This window comes from Netta rufina (genome assembly GCF_964035555.1).
Source record: "Netta rufina genome assembly, chromosome: 2".
NCBI lineage: Eukaryota > Metazoa > Chordata > Aves > Anseriformes > Anatidae > Netta > Netta rufina.
The window spans coordinates 45,790,099-45,807,839 of NC_140124.1; the positions used below are offsets into that span (position 1 = coordinate 45,790,099).

The following is a 17,741-nucleotide window of genomic DNA, read 5'->3' on the forward strand; positions in this document are numbered from 1 at the left end:
CTGAGGATTATGGATGGCAAATGTTAAGTGATAGTATTTTCAGAGACACAGATTACAGAGACTGTCCAACACACCTCGAAGCTTAGAAACGGTTTTCATTTATACGTTAATATACACATACATACATTTTCAGGATAAATTTTCATGTATGTTAAGATACACGTACATATATATTTTAGGATAAAACATCACAAAGCATAAAATGCCTCCAGGTAAGCCCGGATATTTTCATTTTCACGCCATTACCACACACACCTACGGCTGCTTGACGGGCAGTTCCCGTCAGGGCTCACACCTCAGTAGTCGGGCTGTCTCTTCCGGAGGGCTGACCAGCAGGGCGAGCCACCGCGCTCCGTCTAATTACGGCTCAGCCCGGGCAGCTTTTCCCTCACAGCCGCAGCCCCCTCCCGGCGCCCGTTCCCCGGGGGTCCCGAGGCGGAGCCGTTGCCCCGCGGCGGGAAGCGGCCAACGGTCGCCGCGCGAGGCCCAACGGCCGCCGGGCGCGCCCGCAGTGCGCACGCGCACCCCTTTCCCTCTCCCCCTCCTCCCCCCCTCCCCAGGGTCCCTCCTCGTCCAATCAGCGGCCGCGCCCGCCCGCCACGCGTTCCCCACGTGGCCGCCGCCGGCCCGCCTCGGCCCGAGGGAGGCTCGCGAGTGGCTGGCGGCCGCTCCCTGCGCGGCCGCTGATTGGCCGAGGGGCGCGTCAGGCCGCGGAGGCCCCGCCCCTCCCTTTCGGGCCGTGTCAAGCGGCGGCGGCGGCGGCGGCGTGAGGCGCGGCGGCGGCCTCCTCGCGCCGGGCAGCCGTTAGCGGCCGTTGGGCAGCCGTTAGCGAGCCCCGGAGCCCCGGAGCCCCCTCAGCGATCCCTCAGGGCCAGCGCCGCCGCCGCCGCCACCACCACCATGGCGGAGACGGAGGAGCGGAGCCTGGACGACTTCTTCGCCAAGCGGGACAAGAAGAAGCGGAAGGAGCGCAGCAGCCGGGCCGCCGCCGCCGCCGCCGCTTCTTCCTCTGGCGCCGCCGCCTCGCACAACGCCGCCGGGGCGGCCGCGGCGGCCCAAGGGCCCCGCCCGGCTGACGGGGGCGGCGGCGGCGCCTCCAACGCCGCCTCCTCGGGCGCCGCCGGCGGCTCGGCCAAGAGCAAGGTACCGGGGGAAGGGTCGCGGCTCCCTCCGGCCGCGGCCCCGGGGCGCCGGCGCCTTCCTGCCGGCAGGGGGCAGCCCCGGGAGCGGCGCCGCCCCGGCCATGCGGGCGGTTGGGGAGGCTGGGGGGGGGGAACGGCGTTTTTTTTTTGGCAGGGCCTCCTATTTTAGGAGTATAAGTCGTTAAATGCGAGAGGTGCGTTAATGTGGAGACGGCGGTGTTTCCATGGAGATGAGGGTGGAGGAAACCCAAACCGTCTTGGAGGCTCTTAAAAAAAAAAAAAAAAAAAGGCCGACCCCTCAGCAGGCAGCGCCGTAACGGGAGGGCCCTTCCTGCGTCAGCTGGTGCTTTAAAGCAGGTCACGGCTCCTCTGCTCGGCGTTGGTAGCATACAAGGGCCTAGGCCGGTGTTCTTTAACAAGCTGTGCTCCCAGCTGCTCGGCAGGAAGGAGGCTAAGCCATCGGCAGGCCCTGCTTGCCAGGTCTTCGTATTTCAAGTAATGCAGCATAGGAAGCGCGTAACCTTCTAATTAGGCTGCGTGTTAAGCCTGTGACGAGGAGCATGGGAGGGCTGCTTATCTGTTCTGGTCTGCTTCTGGCCTACTGTAATAGCACCACAATCTGCTGATCGAGCAGGACAAAATTGGCTCGCTTAGGTGGGTCTCTTTCCCCAAATGCTTAACCAAACTCCCGTCTTGAAACCTCGAGCAGGTTCTCTCTAAAGACTAGTATTCTGCTATCTTTCTATAGTAAAATTGCCGTAGTTCTGACACTTGCTTTGGTACTAGTATTTTTTCAGAGAAACACTATTTAAAATAAAGAGGCTGTAAGTGTGATTGTGAAGGTGAAAACTTGAACGTACTGATATTAATCTTTGTCACAAATCTACTGCAGACTATCCCAAGTATTCTTTATTGTTTGGCTCTTAAGAAATAGGTGATGGAAAATTAAACCCAAAGCTTCATGTGCGTTCAGGCTGTTATAAAAGCACAGTAAAAGGGAGAGGTCTTGCCCTTGCATTTCACTGCTCTCGACTGCACGGTCCTGTTCCCTACTTTGTGCTGTGCCTTGACTTTCCTCTGGCTTTTTTTTACTGGGCTGATTTGGTTTTCTTTCACTTGAATGCCTTTTTTCTGCTGAGGCGTTTTGTGGCTGTTCTAGTGAGTTAGAATCATCTCCCCAGTGCATCGTAGATGGCATACAGTAAGTTAAGGGAGGAGGGAGTGGGATCTCTTTCCCTGTTGGCAGTGGTGCACACGGATTGGTCTGCCACGGAGCTGTGCCTTCACCATTAGTTTTCTTTGTCATATCTTGGTTATGTTCTTCATCTTTTGGTATAAAGGTGGTAACTTACATTTTTCTCTTCTTACAGGAAGAGGATGACTGGAAGGAGTTTGAGCAAAAGGAAGAAATTGATTATAGTGGTCTTAGAGTTCAGTCCATGCAAATAAGGTACTTTTTTCTCCCCTTTTCTTCCCCCTGGGGTAGTCATTTCATATTTCTAAAAACTTTTTTTCCTCTATGGAGTCCAGTGAAGCAGAGATCTGTTCCTGCTAGCGTAGAACCACACTTGCTGTGGGGTAGCTTAGGTTACTTTGTTTCGGGTCTATATTTTGGTTGGAATTCACAATTTCTCTCATGAATGCTTAAAATTCCCTTCTTTAAAGAGTGCAAAATGGGACTTTCTCTGAGAGAAATGCAGGATAGTAATTCCCCTTGAATCACTTGACTGATGTAAGGATATCTGACTCCATCTGTGGTGAATTCGTCAACACTTGCATTTTTATTTATTTTATTTTTTTTTCAAGAACATATTTAGTAAAACCAGGGTTCTGTGACAAGACCCAACAGGACTGCATTTGTGAATGTCATCCAAGATTCTTTGCTTACTTTTCCATTAGACTTCTCCTGTAGTCTGGTCTAATTTAAGTCTACTTAAGTCTATTCTGGTTAAAAAAACGGTTTCTTCAAGCTGGAAAAAAGTATTAATGACCTTAGTTTCAGGCCAGAACTGTCACATAATCCTCCTTGTCCAGGTATTGCATAGATTATCAATGTTAAAATCATTTTACCTGTAACCAGTGTAATAGATGTTATCCTCACCGTTTGAGGAGGCCTCAGGCATGCGCTGTTCTACGTAGTTCTTGAGTTTTTTTTTCCTCTTTGAAGACAGCTGGTCCTCTTAGGCCACTTACACGTTTCTGGTCCACCAGCTCTCTGTGCCATCAGAGTGTCACAGCAGCCAGTGACATGTCCAAAAGGACAAGTAACAAGTGGGGCTGCTGCTTCCCTGGCTGCTGGCGCTGGTGGACTGAAAAGCGAGTACTGTGGCTTTCCAGACAAAAGCAGCGTTCTGAATACTTTTGATGCTGTGGCATATTTTCAGGCACGTGGGACTTTGTCACAGCATTTTGGAACTGCTCAGTTTGTGGATTCAGGGGGAGGTTGGACAAGCAAATGGAGGAAAAAAAACACCGGAGGTTCTTAGTTGTCCATGTCAGGAGAACTTTAAGCTGAAAACAAGACACAGAGTAATTTGAGGGGGGAGAATGTTGTATATGCTTATTCTGTTCTTGCTGGTCTGTAGGCATCTGCTTTTGGCTGTAGTTTCAGATAGGACAGAGAAGCGTTTGGGCCCTTGGTCCCATTTATGGGTTTTGTTGAGTGTGGCCAAACACTGAAAGGCCATTTAATATTCAGAAGCGTTAAGCATTTTTGACTGTTCTCTGATTACTGCTTTTACAGAAAGCCTCTCTCTTCTTGATTAGTAGGATTTGGTGTGTTATAAAGTTCTTCTGTATTCACGCTTTGCCGTTCAGATTGGTGTCTTTTTTTTAAACAGCCTCACCCTTCATGTATGTCCCATTATACCATGCAGCTTTTTGTAGGAGTTTGGTCTAGCACGTTATTTTGAGTTTCTGGCTATTTCTGTGCAAAACAAAATAGTCTGAATAGAATATATTGTCAGGCTTTTGCATAGGATTTATTGGGGAAAAAAAAAAAAGGATATTCTAGTCTCTGTTTTTTGGGTTGGCCAGTTTTTTTTTTTAAAAAAAAAAAAAAAAAAAGCATAAACCAACCAAGATTTTACATGCATTTGGGTAATAGTGTTTTCCAGTTGCCTGTGGTTATAAGGAAAAGGACCTCAGCATTGGTATTCTGCCACTATTTTTTCACAGTTCCTTCCAGCTGACCAGTATTTCATGGAAGCTGGACTTGGAGCCCTTCCCTGCTTTCTGTTGTCATCTCAGCACACTTCTTAAATGCCTGTCTGTCACACTAGTAAAAAGTCTTAAAGCTCAAAATAATAAATCCCTGTATTTGCTCACTTAGTACATTTTGGACTTGTCTTTTTTCTTTAAATTTTACTTTTTTTTTTTTTCCCCCTTATCAATTGTCAAGTTCTGTAGCTCTGTACCAAAAACTGTTCTGGTGGAAGTACTAGCACAGCTGTCACAGGACTAACATAGTCTGGTTAAATCTTTGATACGGTAGCCATGAAATCTTGTCTATGGTGATTGTGTAATCCGTGTTGAGTCTTAAACCTCTATTTGTAAAAAATAAATTCTCTTTCATAGTGAAAAAGAAGAGGATGAAAGTGAAAAAAGAGAAGAACCTGGTGACAACTGGGAGGAAACCGGTGGTGGTGTAGATAGATCATCTGGGCCTTGGAACAAGTCAGCTCCTGCACCGGCACCTGTTGTTGAACCAATTGGTAAATTTACCTCAGAGTTGTTGATTTTACTGATCAGAATTAAGCTGCTCAGAAGGTTGAGAGCAAGGAGCAGTTCCTATTCCTGTGCAGGGTTCTGAGGAGCTTAATTGGTAATGCTGTCACTTAAGCACAATAAGCATGAATGGAGGTTGTTTTTTAATTTCAGGTTGGCGGGGGTGGAAAGCGTCCCATTTTTAAATGAAATCCTTCTACTTTGCAATTTGCAAGAAATCAGTTGGAAGCGTTTCTGTTGATCTAAAAATATTGCTTTGACAATAAGTGGGTGTTCAGCCAATATCTGACGTTTCATATGTCAGTTCCTGAGTACGGCTCAATGATTAGTAGCATACTGGGTTTTTCTTTTCAAATCAATTCTAGGGTATGCAGAACATGACATTGCAAAATGAATTCTCTTATTGGGAAAGGACTTGAGTTTTGATTAAATATAATTCTTAGTCTCTGTGGAGAGAAACTACTTCTTCATGATTCCGAGTTCAGACTATTCTCTTCCACTTAGAAATTCATTAAAAAGCGGGCTGCTGTGTTTTTTTGTTTGTACAGGCAAGGTAGTAAAGTTACTGTGTTAGTTCATTGTAGATCGTTACTCTAAATATGAACTACTTGAATATTCTCTTCAGAATATGCAGAAGTGCTGTGAATGAGACTTGGCAAATACATAATTATATTTTTAGAACTCAAGTTTTAAATACAAGCTGCTAATAGATTGCGAAAAAGATAAAGGAAGTCCTCAGTGGTTTTGGTACCCTGAGCTTTGTGAGGTAGTACACTAGAGCCTCATTTTATTTAGGCTACTAAGGACGGGTTAAATTGGTGACACCTCGTTTCTTGCCTTGTCCAAAATATTAGAGCTTTAAGATGCGTAAAAACATACTTGTAAGTTTTTCTCTTTTTTTGTCAATTGGTGGTTTTAGGGATGAATGCAAACTTAACTCTGTTGCCTAAATGTTGTTCTTCCAACCAGTTACAGAAACCCCCGAACCAGTTCAAACTGGCGGTGTATACAGGCCACCTGGCGCCAGGGAGGGCGGCAGGCCACGGAGAGCACAGCAAGGACCACCTGAAATCTATAGCGATACGCAGTTTCCATCGCTGCAGTCCACTGCCAAGCTTGTAGACAGTCGAAAGTAAGTACATGCCATTAGTTCCCTAGGAGACTTATTTAAACTGCCGTCTTAAAGTTCTTATTTTTGGGCTTAATCCCTGGAACAATCTTTCCACAGAGGAAAGATCGAACCAAGAATTTAGTCTCTGTTTGGCAAAGAGATGGGAAAGGTCTTAACTGTAATTTCCAACTATAGGAAGGGCTTCCCATGAAATAACTTTTACAGGACAGAGCCAAACAAGACTGCCAGTTACCTAATTGGCTTGCTGAGGGATTTCTCTAAGTAGAATTTCTGCTCTTGACAGCATCTGGTTCTGCTACATACTAGCCATGGTGAGGCTCTTTGTTATTACCTGCCAGTAGAAATGAGTAGGATGTCTTGAATGCAGTTCCTTCTCATCAGAGATGTGAAGGTAACTTAACTAGAGGAATGGGGTTTAATACAAATGCAAATTTGTAAACGTGCTGTCTGAGCTGTGGTTTAGAATGAGCCTCCCAACTTTGCTGAAGCATTTGTGGTGCTGAAGACTTGAGTCTCACCCTGCTTTTGAGTCCTGATCTTCCCATAAATTTCCTATAAATGAGAAAACTAGCCCAATACCTATTTCACTTGATGTTTTGTGATTTCTCAATGTGATATTGAATAATACAGCCTCACTGAAGCTTTGTTTCCATCTATTTTTGGTGTGGCTTTGTCTACTTGGCAAGTAAGACACGCTGTCATTGCGTTAGGGCTGTAATGGTACAAATTGGGCTACGGTGAAAACTTGTGTGTTCCAGAAAGTGAATGAACATCTGTTTTCTAAAACTTATCCTTCATAAATGCACTTTAAATTTACCTTTGAGAATGTCAGTATTGAGACTTAGAATGTAATCGGAACTGTACTGGAAGATGAGCTTGATTCTAGAGAACAGGCTGTACAAGATTTGCTTGGGAATGTTTGGTTATTCTGTTAAAGCTCTAGGCCTTGGTGTTTTATGTTCATAGTGTAATGTTTTTTGTTGGGATGGGGGGGAAATCTAATAGAAATTCACAAATCACAAGCTAGAGATAAGATATTTACTGATTACATTTATTTTCCCGTAGGGATAAAGAAATGGAGAAGAGCTTTGAAGTAGTAAAACACAAAACTAGAGGTAGGGATGAGGTCTCAAAAAACCAGGCACTTAAACTTCAGCTAGACAACCAGTATGCTGTGCTTGGGGATCAGTAGAGCTGCATACACATTACAATTAAGGAATGCTTTTTTGGTAACCCTTCTACTAAGGTAACTAAACTACAGCTAACGGCTATGATGAACATGCCACCTTATTTCTGCTGGATCTGCTGCAGCAAGTGCAGACTACTTTGGCGTAACTGATTGGTTCTCCTGCACTATGGAAGCGTAATGTTACAACTTCTCCATTGGATATGGGGCAAATTAATGTAAATGATTGAACAAGAGTCATCAGTGTTCTTTAATGCTCAGAAAGATACCTACAGCCAGTGGTCATTTGAAAATCTTTTTATGTTCAGATACTGAGCCTTCGTAAAGGTTGACTACCTCAGACTTGCTGCACTCATTGTGGACACCATGTGGATCACAACTTCTGGAAGAGAAGGTTACAGCTGTTTTAGTGGCCATCTGAAACTTGAAACCAGCTCTACTGGATTCCTGTCAGAAATCCTGCAGAAGTCAGCCATTTGGTTCCAATTTGCTATAACAAAGATTTAAGTGACCTTAATGAAAAACCTATTCTGTTCCCCTTCTGAGGAATCCTGTCACGTGTAGCCATAGCCTACTAAAGACTTCTGGAGCATACCATACCACTCATACTATCCAAGTATAACACAGAGCTGTAGTTTGTTTACCTTTTTAGATAGCTGTACTGAAGTAATTGCAAAACAAATTAAAACTCATTCAGTATCAGATTTGAGGAATGATGGATTTGAACAGTCTGTTTGCATTAGACATTTTCACAGTTACCTGTTTAAGCATTTTTCTATTTTCCAAAAAAAAAAAAAAAAAAGCCTTCCTTGTTTCTGGTATCAAATTGCAGTATATTTAAATAACAATATTATAGTGAAATAGGGCTGTTTGTTTTTATTTTTGTCATGAAGTTTGTCTTTTTGACCCTAAGGCACTAAAACTTAGAGTTTTGATTTGACACCGAAGTATCCAGAATCCAAATACAGTCATCGGATTTTGTTGTCTTAAAAATGTAAGATACATGGCAGTAGTAATACCAGATTTAAAAAAAAAACCTTCTCCGTTAAGAATGGGTATTTATCTGTTGAAGGGCAATGGTTGCTTGATAACCAAAATAACTTTGTATACAGAGGGATAACTAAAGCTTGGTAAGCCTTATTTGTTTGGTTGCTTTGGTGAAGCCTGCAGGCTTTTTGAGGCAGAAATCCTCCAAGTGAAACTCGTAAATGGTGTTTATTCAAGTCAGGAAGTTGTGTAATAATGGAAGGCAGTGACCTCCCTACGATGTTGTTGTAATTTCTGACTTAATTTAATGGAAGTAGGCAAAATGGCACTGGTACACTAAAAGTATAGGACATTGCCCCTAACTTTGTTTCAGTGAACAAAACCTGACAAGTGCTCAAAGTGTCCTGCTGTAACTGTTTTTCTTTTCTTATGCCAGAAGGAAAATGAAGTACAATTAGTGGCATGGTCCAGTGTTGAGATTACTGAGTAAATGCCAAAAAAAAAAAAAAAGACCCAACATCTATGAGTTGCCAATGGCAAGAGAAACAAGGGAACAAAACAAAACTCGCTTACTTGTGTGAGAGTACTGTGCATTTGCAGATGAGGATAGTGCTGGAATTGCATAGTTGGTTCCTTTTGATTAACTGCTGACTTGCTTTAAATCTACTTCTCTGAGGCCAAGGGGAATTTTGCTGTTGACTTTGGGGTGGGGTTTCACCTGGTTCTTCTGTGCACAAACTAAAACTGGCCTTGCCCTTGTGGAATTAAGTCTTTAAAACTTTTGCTAGAAGCTGCTATTAAACAGAGGGCTCAAAAGACTATTTCTAGTTGGAGGCTGTGTTTGGAACCAAAACCCCACTGAAAGGCTGGTACTGATTCCTTGAGCTCTTAGCCATGTATCTTCCTTGAAAATAGATTGTTGCCAGCGAAACTGTTGATGTGTCACTAAAAGTTTCTGTGGAATTCATGGTAAATGGACATGTCGCTTGATGTGGTAGAGATGCGAAACCTTGTCCCGATGCTCTAAAGCAATCGAAATCACCAGTACATGTGAATCAAGTCCTAGTCTACTGTATGACGGGTAGATGAGACTGTCCATTTTACTGTCTTTGAGGTTTTGGGGCATGACTTCTGGCAGTTCAAGAAAATCCTGTAACAGCTTAAAATCAAATAAAATGGAAAATATACATGGATCCTGGAGTCTAATGAATCTTTGCCTTTAGTACTAGCTTCTGGGCCTGCGACAGCTGAGCAAATGCAGTGTATTTGGGTCTCTTACGGGACAGGCTGTGGAGTGGGTGGTAGTCAGTGTTACTATAGTCAGGTGGACTATGGCTAACAGCGTGCAGCAGTGCATGTTAATAGGTTTCTATACATAGAAGTCGAGTGTGCTACCTGTCAGTGTCTTGCTGCCACCGTTGGACTGTTTGAGACTGAACTGAACGAGAATGAAGTTTTGATTTGCTTTTCACTTACTGTAGCTCTGCTGAACTGAAGAATGGCAAGGTCTGGTCACTGCTGTACAGCAGTCTCTGAGGAGTCCATCTGCTACTGTCAACTAGAGGGGTTATTTTGGGGGTCTTTGCTTAAGCATATCATTCCAGTTTCTTTCTGGAGGGCACGAAGGAAAAAAAAAAAAAGAAAAAAAAACACAGCAGTTTTCCACAGTAAGGAATGTTAGGCTATTTTGAAGCGTTTCTTGTGTTAAAATCACTGCCAGCAGCTATCAAAACGCCTCTTGTCAGTGTTTTCCATGTAACAATTAATTGTTCTGTATGCCGGAAATGTTGAAAATTGGTACTCTTTGGAAGCTCAGTATGTTTTTGGGACTCAAAAGTCCAACTTTCTGTTTTGTTGTGTTCATCTGAGGCATGCAAAGAATGCCAATTCCATTCCTCCGAAGTGCTTGTTGAAGGCTCGTGCTATAAATGAAGGATTGTCAGTAGTAGATGTGAGCGTCTCCATACCAGTCAGTGGAACGTACCTGTGTGCTGCCTCAGGAGCTCTGTAACCTGTAACATTTTTATGGTGGGTTATTAATTTCCACCTCAAGGGTTCAGTAGTACTTTTTCTGGCTTAAAATAAAACCACAGACTCTGTAACTTACCAAGGCCATCAAATTAGCAACTTGCTAGAACATAAAGTGTCCAGTACTGACTGGGAAAGGAACAGTTTGCATTTGTGGTTCTTGGTGTTGCAGTACTTCGTGTTTAAAATGTTGAACTAAGCAATTTTGAAACAGTTGGACTTCCCAGTGTCTGCTGTAGGAACCTGGCATATGTATTTACTTGAGCTCATGAGAAATGTAGGGGAGAAATTTTTGTTGTTGCCCCTACCCACCCCCCTCACTGGTGTAATTGTGCTGGGCTTCATCTTAGCTGCAAATGAAGGGATTGACGAGCAGAAGGGACCCTCTCCTGCTTCAGTTTTCTTTGTAGCTAGCTTTACCAGTCATTACTAAGGTAACTCTCTTCTACTTAGGAGTAGATGAGCTACTAAAGGTACAAATTATGTTAGGGCATCATAGGAACTAGCGTGTGGGTTTTTTGTTTTTTTTTTGGTGTTTGCATCTGTTGGCTTTTGAAACCATTCACCGCAACACTGCTGAGACATGTATGCTGTTTAAGTCAAGGAAACCATACAAAATTTGATAACGCTGCACATCTTGGAGTTTGCTTCTCTGGGCTTTTGCAATAATTATATATATATATATAAAATAAATAAAAATTAACCCTGCTACCCTGCTTGAGCAGTTTTAAACCTGCGTGTTGCTTTCAGGAAAGAAGTAAAAGAGGGCAGGATATTCAACAAAAAGTTGTCCAGGAAAAAATAAAAGTTAATTTGAATACAGACAAGCTAAGAACTTACAAGCTGTAGCAGGTGGGAAAAGAAAAGGCAGACTCCTCAGTTTGTTTTCTGTTTTGGGTAAGTTATAACTGTCATGTATCTAGCTTGACTGCTGAAGTACCAGGCATAGTTTCACTGTGTTCTGTTGGAAGCAAAATAAAATCTTTCCTTTTTTTAAAAAAAAAAAAAAAAAAAAAAAGTGGAAAGCAATCAAATATAACAAGGGGGGTGGGGGGAAATGAGAAGGAATAGGAAGGGTTTTTGCTAAGCAGCAGAATTTAATGTATAGGGTGAGATAGTAAGAGGAAATGTGCTGCAGAGGTCAGGACTACTTTCAGATGTGACCGATCCATCCAACTTCAGATCAGCAGAAGCATTTGAAGTTCAGTAGTTGGGGAAAGTATCCTCTTTTTTTCCCTTTTTTAAAGTGTGCCTGGAGAGGGGGTGGGGGGGTGGTTGCCTTGACACAAAGCTGTCCAACCAGTTGTCTAGACAGAGAGCCAAGAAAGCACAACTTCCAAGATAATTCAACAGTCTTGTTAGGAAATAAGTTGCTTCATATTGAAGAAAACTTTTTTCTATTTTTGGATGGTAAAAACCTGAGACACTGATTTAAATTGCTACGAAGACGTTACCTTTTTTGTGAAGCATCTTCTAATGGTATGTATATCATGGGTTTACATACAGTTGCTTAGAATACGTATTCATATAGCAAGGTTAGTGAAGCTTTAATATTAAAAAAGCACCACAGCGTTAATGGAACATCAGGAAAAGTGCATCTGGAAAACTAGAATGAAAAACGTTCTCACCGCATACAGTGATAAGAAGCAAGCATGTTCTGTAGCAATAGTGTAAGGCCAAGAGTGGGATTTGACCATTGCTTTTCCCCTGAGCTGCTGCTAACTGAGTAATTCAGTTCCACTTTGCCTCAGTTTCCCCACATGTACCAAAAAAGAAACAAACCTCAGGTGTTGTGAGGCTGGTGCTGGTGGAAAGTGATACAGAAGGACTAAAATCTGTATAAAAATGACTTTACATTAGCTTTTGATATGGTACCCTAATGCTACTGTGGGAAGAACTTATTTCTACAGAGTGTAATATATGTGCTAGTCAAGTATTAGTAATTAGATGTTTAATTTGTATGGGCAAGGGCATTGTTCAGGCTGAGCACTCTGTTTCCTCTCTTTGCTTAACTACATGGTGTATTAGCATAATGTTTTTTGTTCATACATGGAATACATCTCAATTAATATTGAATTTTGCAAACCCCATGATAAGTAAACTGCTCACAGCCATCTCTTATAATGTGGCTGTTTTAAAGTTTGTTCAAGTGATGTGAATGAGATGTTCACTCATCAAAGTATATAGTTGTCAGGATACTGAGAGGTATTGTGTAGCAGTAGTTTTCTTCCTCTGTCTGCATATAAACACACGTTCTTTCTACTGTTTGTCTTGTGGAGTAGCATGCAAATACAAAATAAACGTGAGGGAGAGAATAAACTTCCCTTCAAAACTGTTAAAATCTGATAGTAAGGCAGGCTGTGGAAGAAGAAGGTGAAGGGAAGGAAAAACACAAGGAAATAGTTACTCTTGTGGAGGTTTCTGTGAAGCAGTAAGATACAGAAGTGTTCAGAAGAGCTGGGGGGGAAGGAAATGTTCAGCAGATAGAGCTGGGGGGAGTGAGCACAGGGAGAGCTGGGAAGGGAGGAGAGGAAGGAACATGGATGCGGAAGAGAAGCTTACTCTGCTTACTGTTTGCTGGTTAAGCAGTTAACTGCAGTAGGAGGAACACGAAGAAATAACTTTTATGAACGTGCCCTTGCTGGCTGTTGCTGGTGACTTCAAGGTTCATTGCTCAGCACTTACAGTGGGCCTCTGTGAGGAAGCAGAGAACACGAAGGCGGTGTGCGTGCAGATGAACCAGAGCTCTGGCGGGCACTGGCCAGAGAGATGAGGCCCAGCAGCTATTTCCTCTAACTGATGTTTTTATCATCACAGCATCTCTAGGATAGTTGTTAATGTGTATCAGACATGACAATTCTCTGTCAGAAATGGTTACTGTTAACTTTCAATGAACTATTGCAGTTCCTTCAGAGGAAATGCTCAACTAGCAGAATAATGAACATTAAAGATGAACACATGGGGCTTTTTGGCATACTTACGATGATGATGAGTGGTATTTTTCTTGTAGCAATGAGATCAACAGACTGGTAGCAGGTTTAAAATGACTTCAAGAAATGTCCTGTTACATGGTGGGTAGGAGAATTATTTCTAAGATGTTTATCATCTGCTTTTTTTTCTCCCTTTACAAATAAACTACCTTGTTCTTACTGTCTTTCCAGTAACGAAGGGCTGCTTCTACAAGCCTCTGATCACATTTCTCCCTGTATTTTTCTAATGTGTCACTTCTTTTAAGGTGCTGATGAAACAGCAAATATTCACTGAGACCCTCTAAGAGAAATATATGCTGTAATATTTTTCCATATTGTTCTGTCTTTAATACAGCCTAACATCTTATTCGCTTTCTTGACTGCAACTACACATTGAGCAGATGTCTTCATCAAGCTGTCCATGGTGATGCCTAGATCGTCCCCTTGAAAGATCACAACTAATTCAGAATCCACCAGAGCATGTATGAGTGGTTTAAAGCCTTTCCAGTATTCATTGCCTTGTTTGTTTTTTTTTCCTGTTGACATCCATTTGCCACTATTTGCCGAGTTTACAGTTAGTTTATCCCGGCAATCACCATCTTCCCTACTGCTGACAAACCTACTAATTTTCTATGGGCATTGGATTTTGCCACCCTATATGCTGAAGTCTTCAGTTTCATGTATATAATTCACTCTTCTTACCAGTAACTAGCATGGCACACTAACTTCTACTCACTCTGACCTTTTCTGTTTCTTTTCTTGTCTATCTTCTGTATTGCATTTCTTTCTAGCTCAGTTGTTACAGCATTGAAGCCATCAAGTTATTACTGTCTGCTTTAGTTCAAATAATATGCCAACAGAAAAGTGTTAGTTAAAATGTTGTCATGTTTTTCTTTTAACTAAAACAAGTAACTTATTCTGTATCTCTTTCAGAATATGTACAACAATAACAAAATGATTCAAACCATAAAAACAGGCTGATAAAAAGAGAACAAATGCAATGACAAGCAGCTAAAGTGCATATAAGCTAGGCTCTGGGAGATCCGATTTAATTGGTTTCAGTGGAGTTATTCCTTATTTCTGTCACTGGAGATGAGTTTCATTAAGTGAAATCTCAAATGAAGTTCTAAAGTCTAGATACAGCAGCCAGAATCAAGCACAAGAGAGAAAAAGCCCTAACGCAGACTTGTTTTAAATTTCTGGGTTACTCTTTGTTCCTGGCAGAGTTGAAGCAAAATGTCTTATTTGCTCTGGCCAGCAATCAAAAGGGCTCCAGCACGCCTGATACAACATAACCTGCTGTAATATCAAACTGGACACTGAAATTAGGTAGTTGAGATGAAGGCAGTGCAGCAACGCTGGGGGGCAGGCTTAGTCTTTGTGGTTTGTTTCATCTCTTTACATTCTCATCATGTACTTTAAAGATCATCCAGCTGTAAATAATGCTAAGTCTTTAAGTACTGACAGCGTTTACCAGTACTGCTACATTTGTGAATACGGCAGAGGTGGTATAACAGAGGACTCAAGCCTGTTAGGATGTACAGCCTACCTCTTACCAGCTGTATTGTCTCAGTATTGGACTACTATCATACAAAACAGCTGCTTTCTGCTATTAACAAGCTCTGAGAGGATTGTACCTTGGATTTTGCTTTCAAATAAATTGTAGGTTAGGTGTTCAATCTGTAATGCTTACTAGGATTGCCAAAAATGATTGTGGCTGCTGGGGGTTTATCAAGTTTACAAATTGGAGGTGAAGTTGTGTGTTTTTTTCCAACCCCTCTGAGAACAGAGGTAGAACAGATGTAGCAATACCCTGTGTCAGAATGTAGTACTTTGTACCTTTTTCTACGCATCTGAAAAGACTTAGCTGTGCTGCTACCACAGACCAGAGCCCTGTGTGTGACCTACTGGCCAGTCAGCACCCCCCGCCTGGCTGGTTCTCTGACTGCACTGTGTCCTTAACCTGGCAGTTAGGTAGAAGGCGAACTGCCTCTGTAAGCTGGCATGACTGTTTCTATGTAATTGGCTCCGCTATTCTTTTTCCTGCAACTCAGAGCACAGCAAAAATCTCTCAAGTATTTGACATTTAACCTTTTTTTCCACTGTAATATTCCCCCCCTTTTTTTTTTTTTTAATTTAGCTGTGCTGCCATGCCAAGGAGCTCTAGCCAGGTGCTTTGAATTACTCACCATCTATTTAGAAAGCAGTTCTGCAAGCAAGAACTCATGAGTCTGGATCAGGCTCTATTCCTTCAGTCAGGGCTCTAGCACCACCCCTGCAGCTCCGCATCTGTTGTAAAATGCTTAGCACGTAAGTGGGATGTCCTTGAGTGCTGAGGAATTTAAATCTAGATCATCCAAGGCTCTGTGAGAACCTCAATCTAATAGAATACAGCAAAATGAAAGGAGTAGCACAGCCCAACTGTTCTACCGTGATCAACGAGAAGGAATAGGGGCGCAGGACTGGTAGCCTGTCAGCTCAAAGAGAACTGCCTGAGTTGGATAGCAATCGGCATGGTCTAGCCTCTGGGGTTTTTGTTTTTTAATAAAGAGATGAGTGAAGAGTAGGAAAGAAGACGCACCAATAAATGAACAAATAGGGAACTGAATTTGCATTCAGCGATGTACCAGAATGCCTCAGCACCAGAGCTGACCTGAAGGACTGAAGATAAAGCCCTTGGAATGATTACGGTAGAGTACAAAAGAAAGAAGGATGCTGTCTAGCTGGGAAAAGGGTTGGCCGGGAGCCCGTTCAGCACAGCAGGAACCGCGTCAGCAAAGTGGAGTACAACGGGATCTATTTCTGAGAATCACTGTGTGGCCTCCCACAGTTATCACAGGAACCTAATGATGCCTGTATATTTATATAATTATATCTTTATAGTCATAATTTAAGTTCAAAACCTGAACTATATATATATATTTTTTGTCAGTAGATTTTTTTACCCTGGTTTACCTATCATGGCTTCTGCATATGACAACTTCTAATTGTGCAGTGCACACACCTGTTGTCTTTTTGTCCCACGTTAGAGTAATGGTATCAAACTCTGTAAAGCACTTTTGTGATGTTTCCTGTGAAGAAAGCTGAAGAAAATAAATTTATCTTAACAGCAGCAACTGGATTTATACCTCCACCTTTGTCTCAGTTTGTGTTCACTCATCACTTCAGCAAATCTAAGCACTTAGTGCTGGGTACAGAAGGGCTGCCTTCTGCCTGCTTTCCCCAAAGACCCTTCACTGCCCTTTTTGCCTCACCGCCTGTGCTGAACAAGTGCCTGGAGAACTGACAGTGCTCAAAAGCCTTGTGTGTGTGCATGTGTGCCTGGGGAGAACCTGGGGAGCTCCTGGACATCTCTACAGCTTACCTAAAGTGGAGGGGTAGGGGGCATTAAATGGGGATAGCAGCACTACTGCTCTAGAGCAGCAGCTTCTGAGGGCAGGGATGAAAAAAAAAGTTAAAGTACCCCCAGGCCTCGGGTCTCACCTACTACCCACGCCTACCTAAAATAACTATAACACAAAGCTGTATTTTGGAAGTAAAACAGCAAAGTGTCAGTGAAATGCAACGTTAATGCAAAAGTGATTTTAAGACACTGATAACAGCATTATTTTTCTGTACGTGGCCTTAAAGCAAGGCAGACACGTAGTGGTTGACATCTACAAGCACAGTCCTGCACGTAAAGGCACGCCGCGCTCCTGCTCTCTCACCTGAGGACTCCCGCAGCTCAGGCCCCTTGTCCCATCCCTTCAGCAGCAGAGGGGCCGTTCTCCCCCTGGTTGCGCTGAGCCTTGGGTCCTGGTGGCTGCTCCTTCCTGGTACCCACAACTGCTGGCAGTACAGAGGTGTTCTATAATACAGGGGGTGTTCAGCAGCTAGAAAATAAAAGTAAAACACAGCCCCCACCAGCCCTCACCTTCACAATAAAAATAGCTAAATAGACTTGGAGGATGTTACACACGTTTCCCTGGGCACCTCTACTGGGGCCCTGGCCAGGGGAACTTGTGCTCTGCTGTTCAAACAGGCTGCAGCAATTCCAGCTGCTTAAATAAAGCTCTTCTGATTTAAAAAGCACGGCTAAAGCACCTTTACCCAGCCCAGCATGGTGCAACTGGCATACAGCACGCTCTCAGCAAACACACCCAGACCCCACAGCTACTGAAATGTCAAATAACTTGTCAAACATTCTGCTTGTCTGTCCAAGAACATTTTCAGCAGCTGGAAAGTAACAGCTCTGTTCTACCTCTGGTTCCTGCTGCAGCCTCAAACAGGGAGCTCAGCCAGACTTCAGCTCCTGTGAAAAAGGGTAGTTCTAGGTTTGCTTAACACAATCATATCAGCATTCAGAATGGCAGAAACGCAGAAAACATTTTATAGAAATAATTTATTATATCCACCATTAGTAGCAAAATTTGTAAGCCCTTTTTTGGTCTGTTCCCCCCACCTTTTTTTTCCCCAAAAGAAACCAACAGGTTTTTATGTTTTTCCTCTTCTAAGTCCATTGCTGTGTGCAAATGTAACAGCATTCTCATCAGCTGCTGTTTTTCCCACAACACAAAGATAAAAGATGAACT

The 17,741-nt window shown here is 43.0% G+C and overlaps 1 protein-coding gene across 5 annotated transcripts; it reads left to right on the top strand.

Moving 5' to 3' along the window:
• Nucleotides 1-739: 739 nt before the first annotated feature.
• On the top strand, nt 740-16,286 carry CDV3 (CDV3 homolog). Of its 5 annotated transcripts, XM_084281989.1 has the most exons (6): nt 740-1,143; nt 2,513-2,592; nt 4,719-4,855; nt 5,838-6,000; nt 7,066-7,115; nt 7,495-9,366. In XM_084281989.1, exons 1-6 carry the CDS (start codon nt 901-903, stop codon nt 7,509-7,511), a joined length of 690 nt encoding a protein of 229 aa, XP_084138115.1. In that variant the 5' UTR covers nt 740-900; the 3' UTR covers nt 7,512-9,366. The 5 variants fall into 5 exon arrangements, with proteins under 5 accessions (XP_084138115.1, XP_084138116.1, XP_084138114.1 ...); XM_084281990.1 differs by lacking the exons at nt 7,066-7,115; nt 7,495-9,366 and adding an exon at nt 13,526-16,286; XM_084281988.1 differs by having other exon boundaries at nt 7,066-9,366.
• The last annotated feature ends 1,455 nt before the right edge of the window (nt 16,287-17,741 follow it).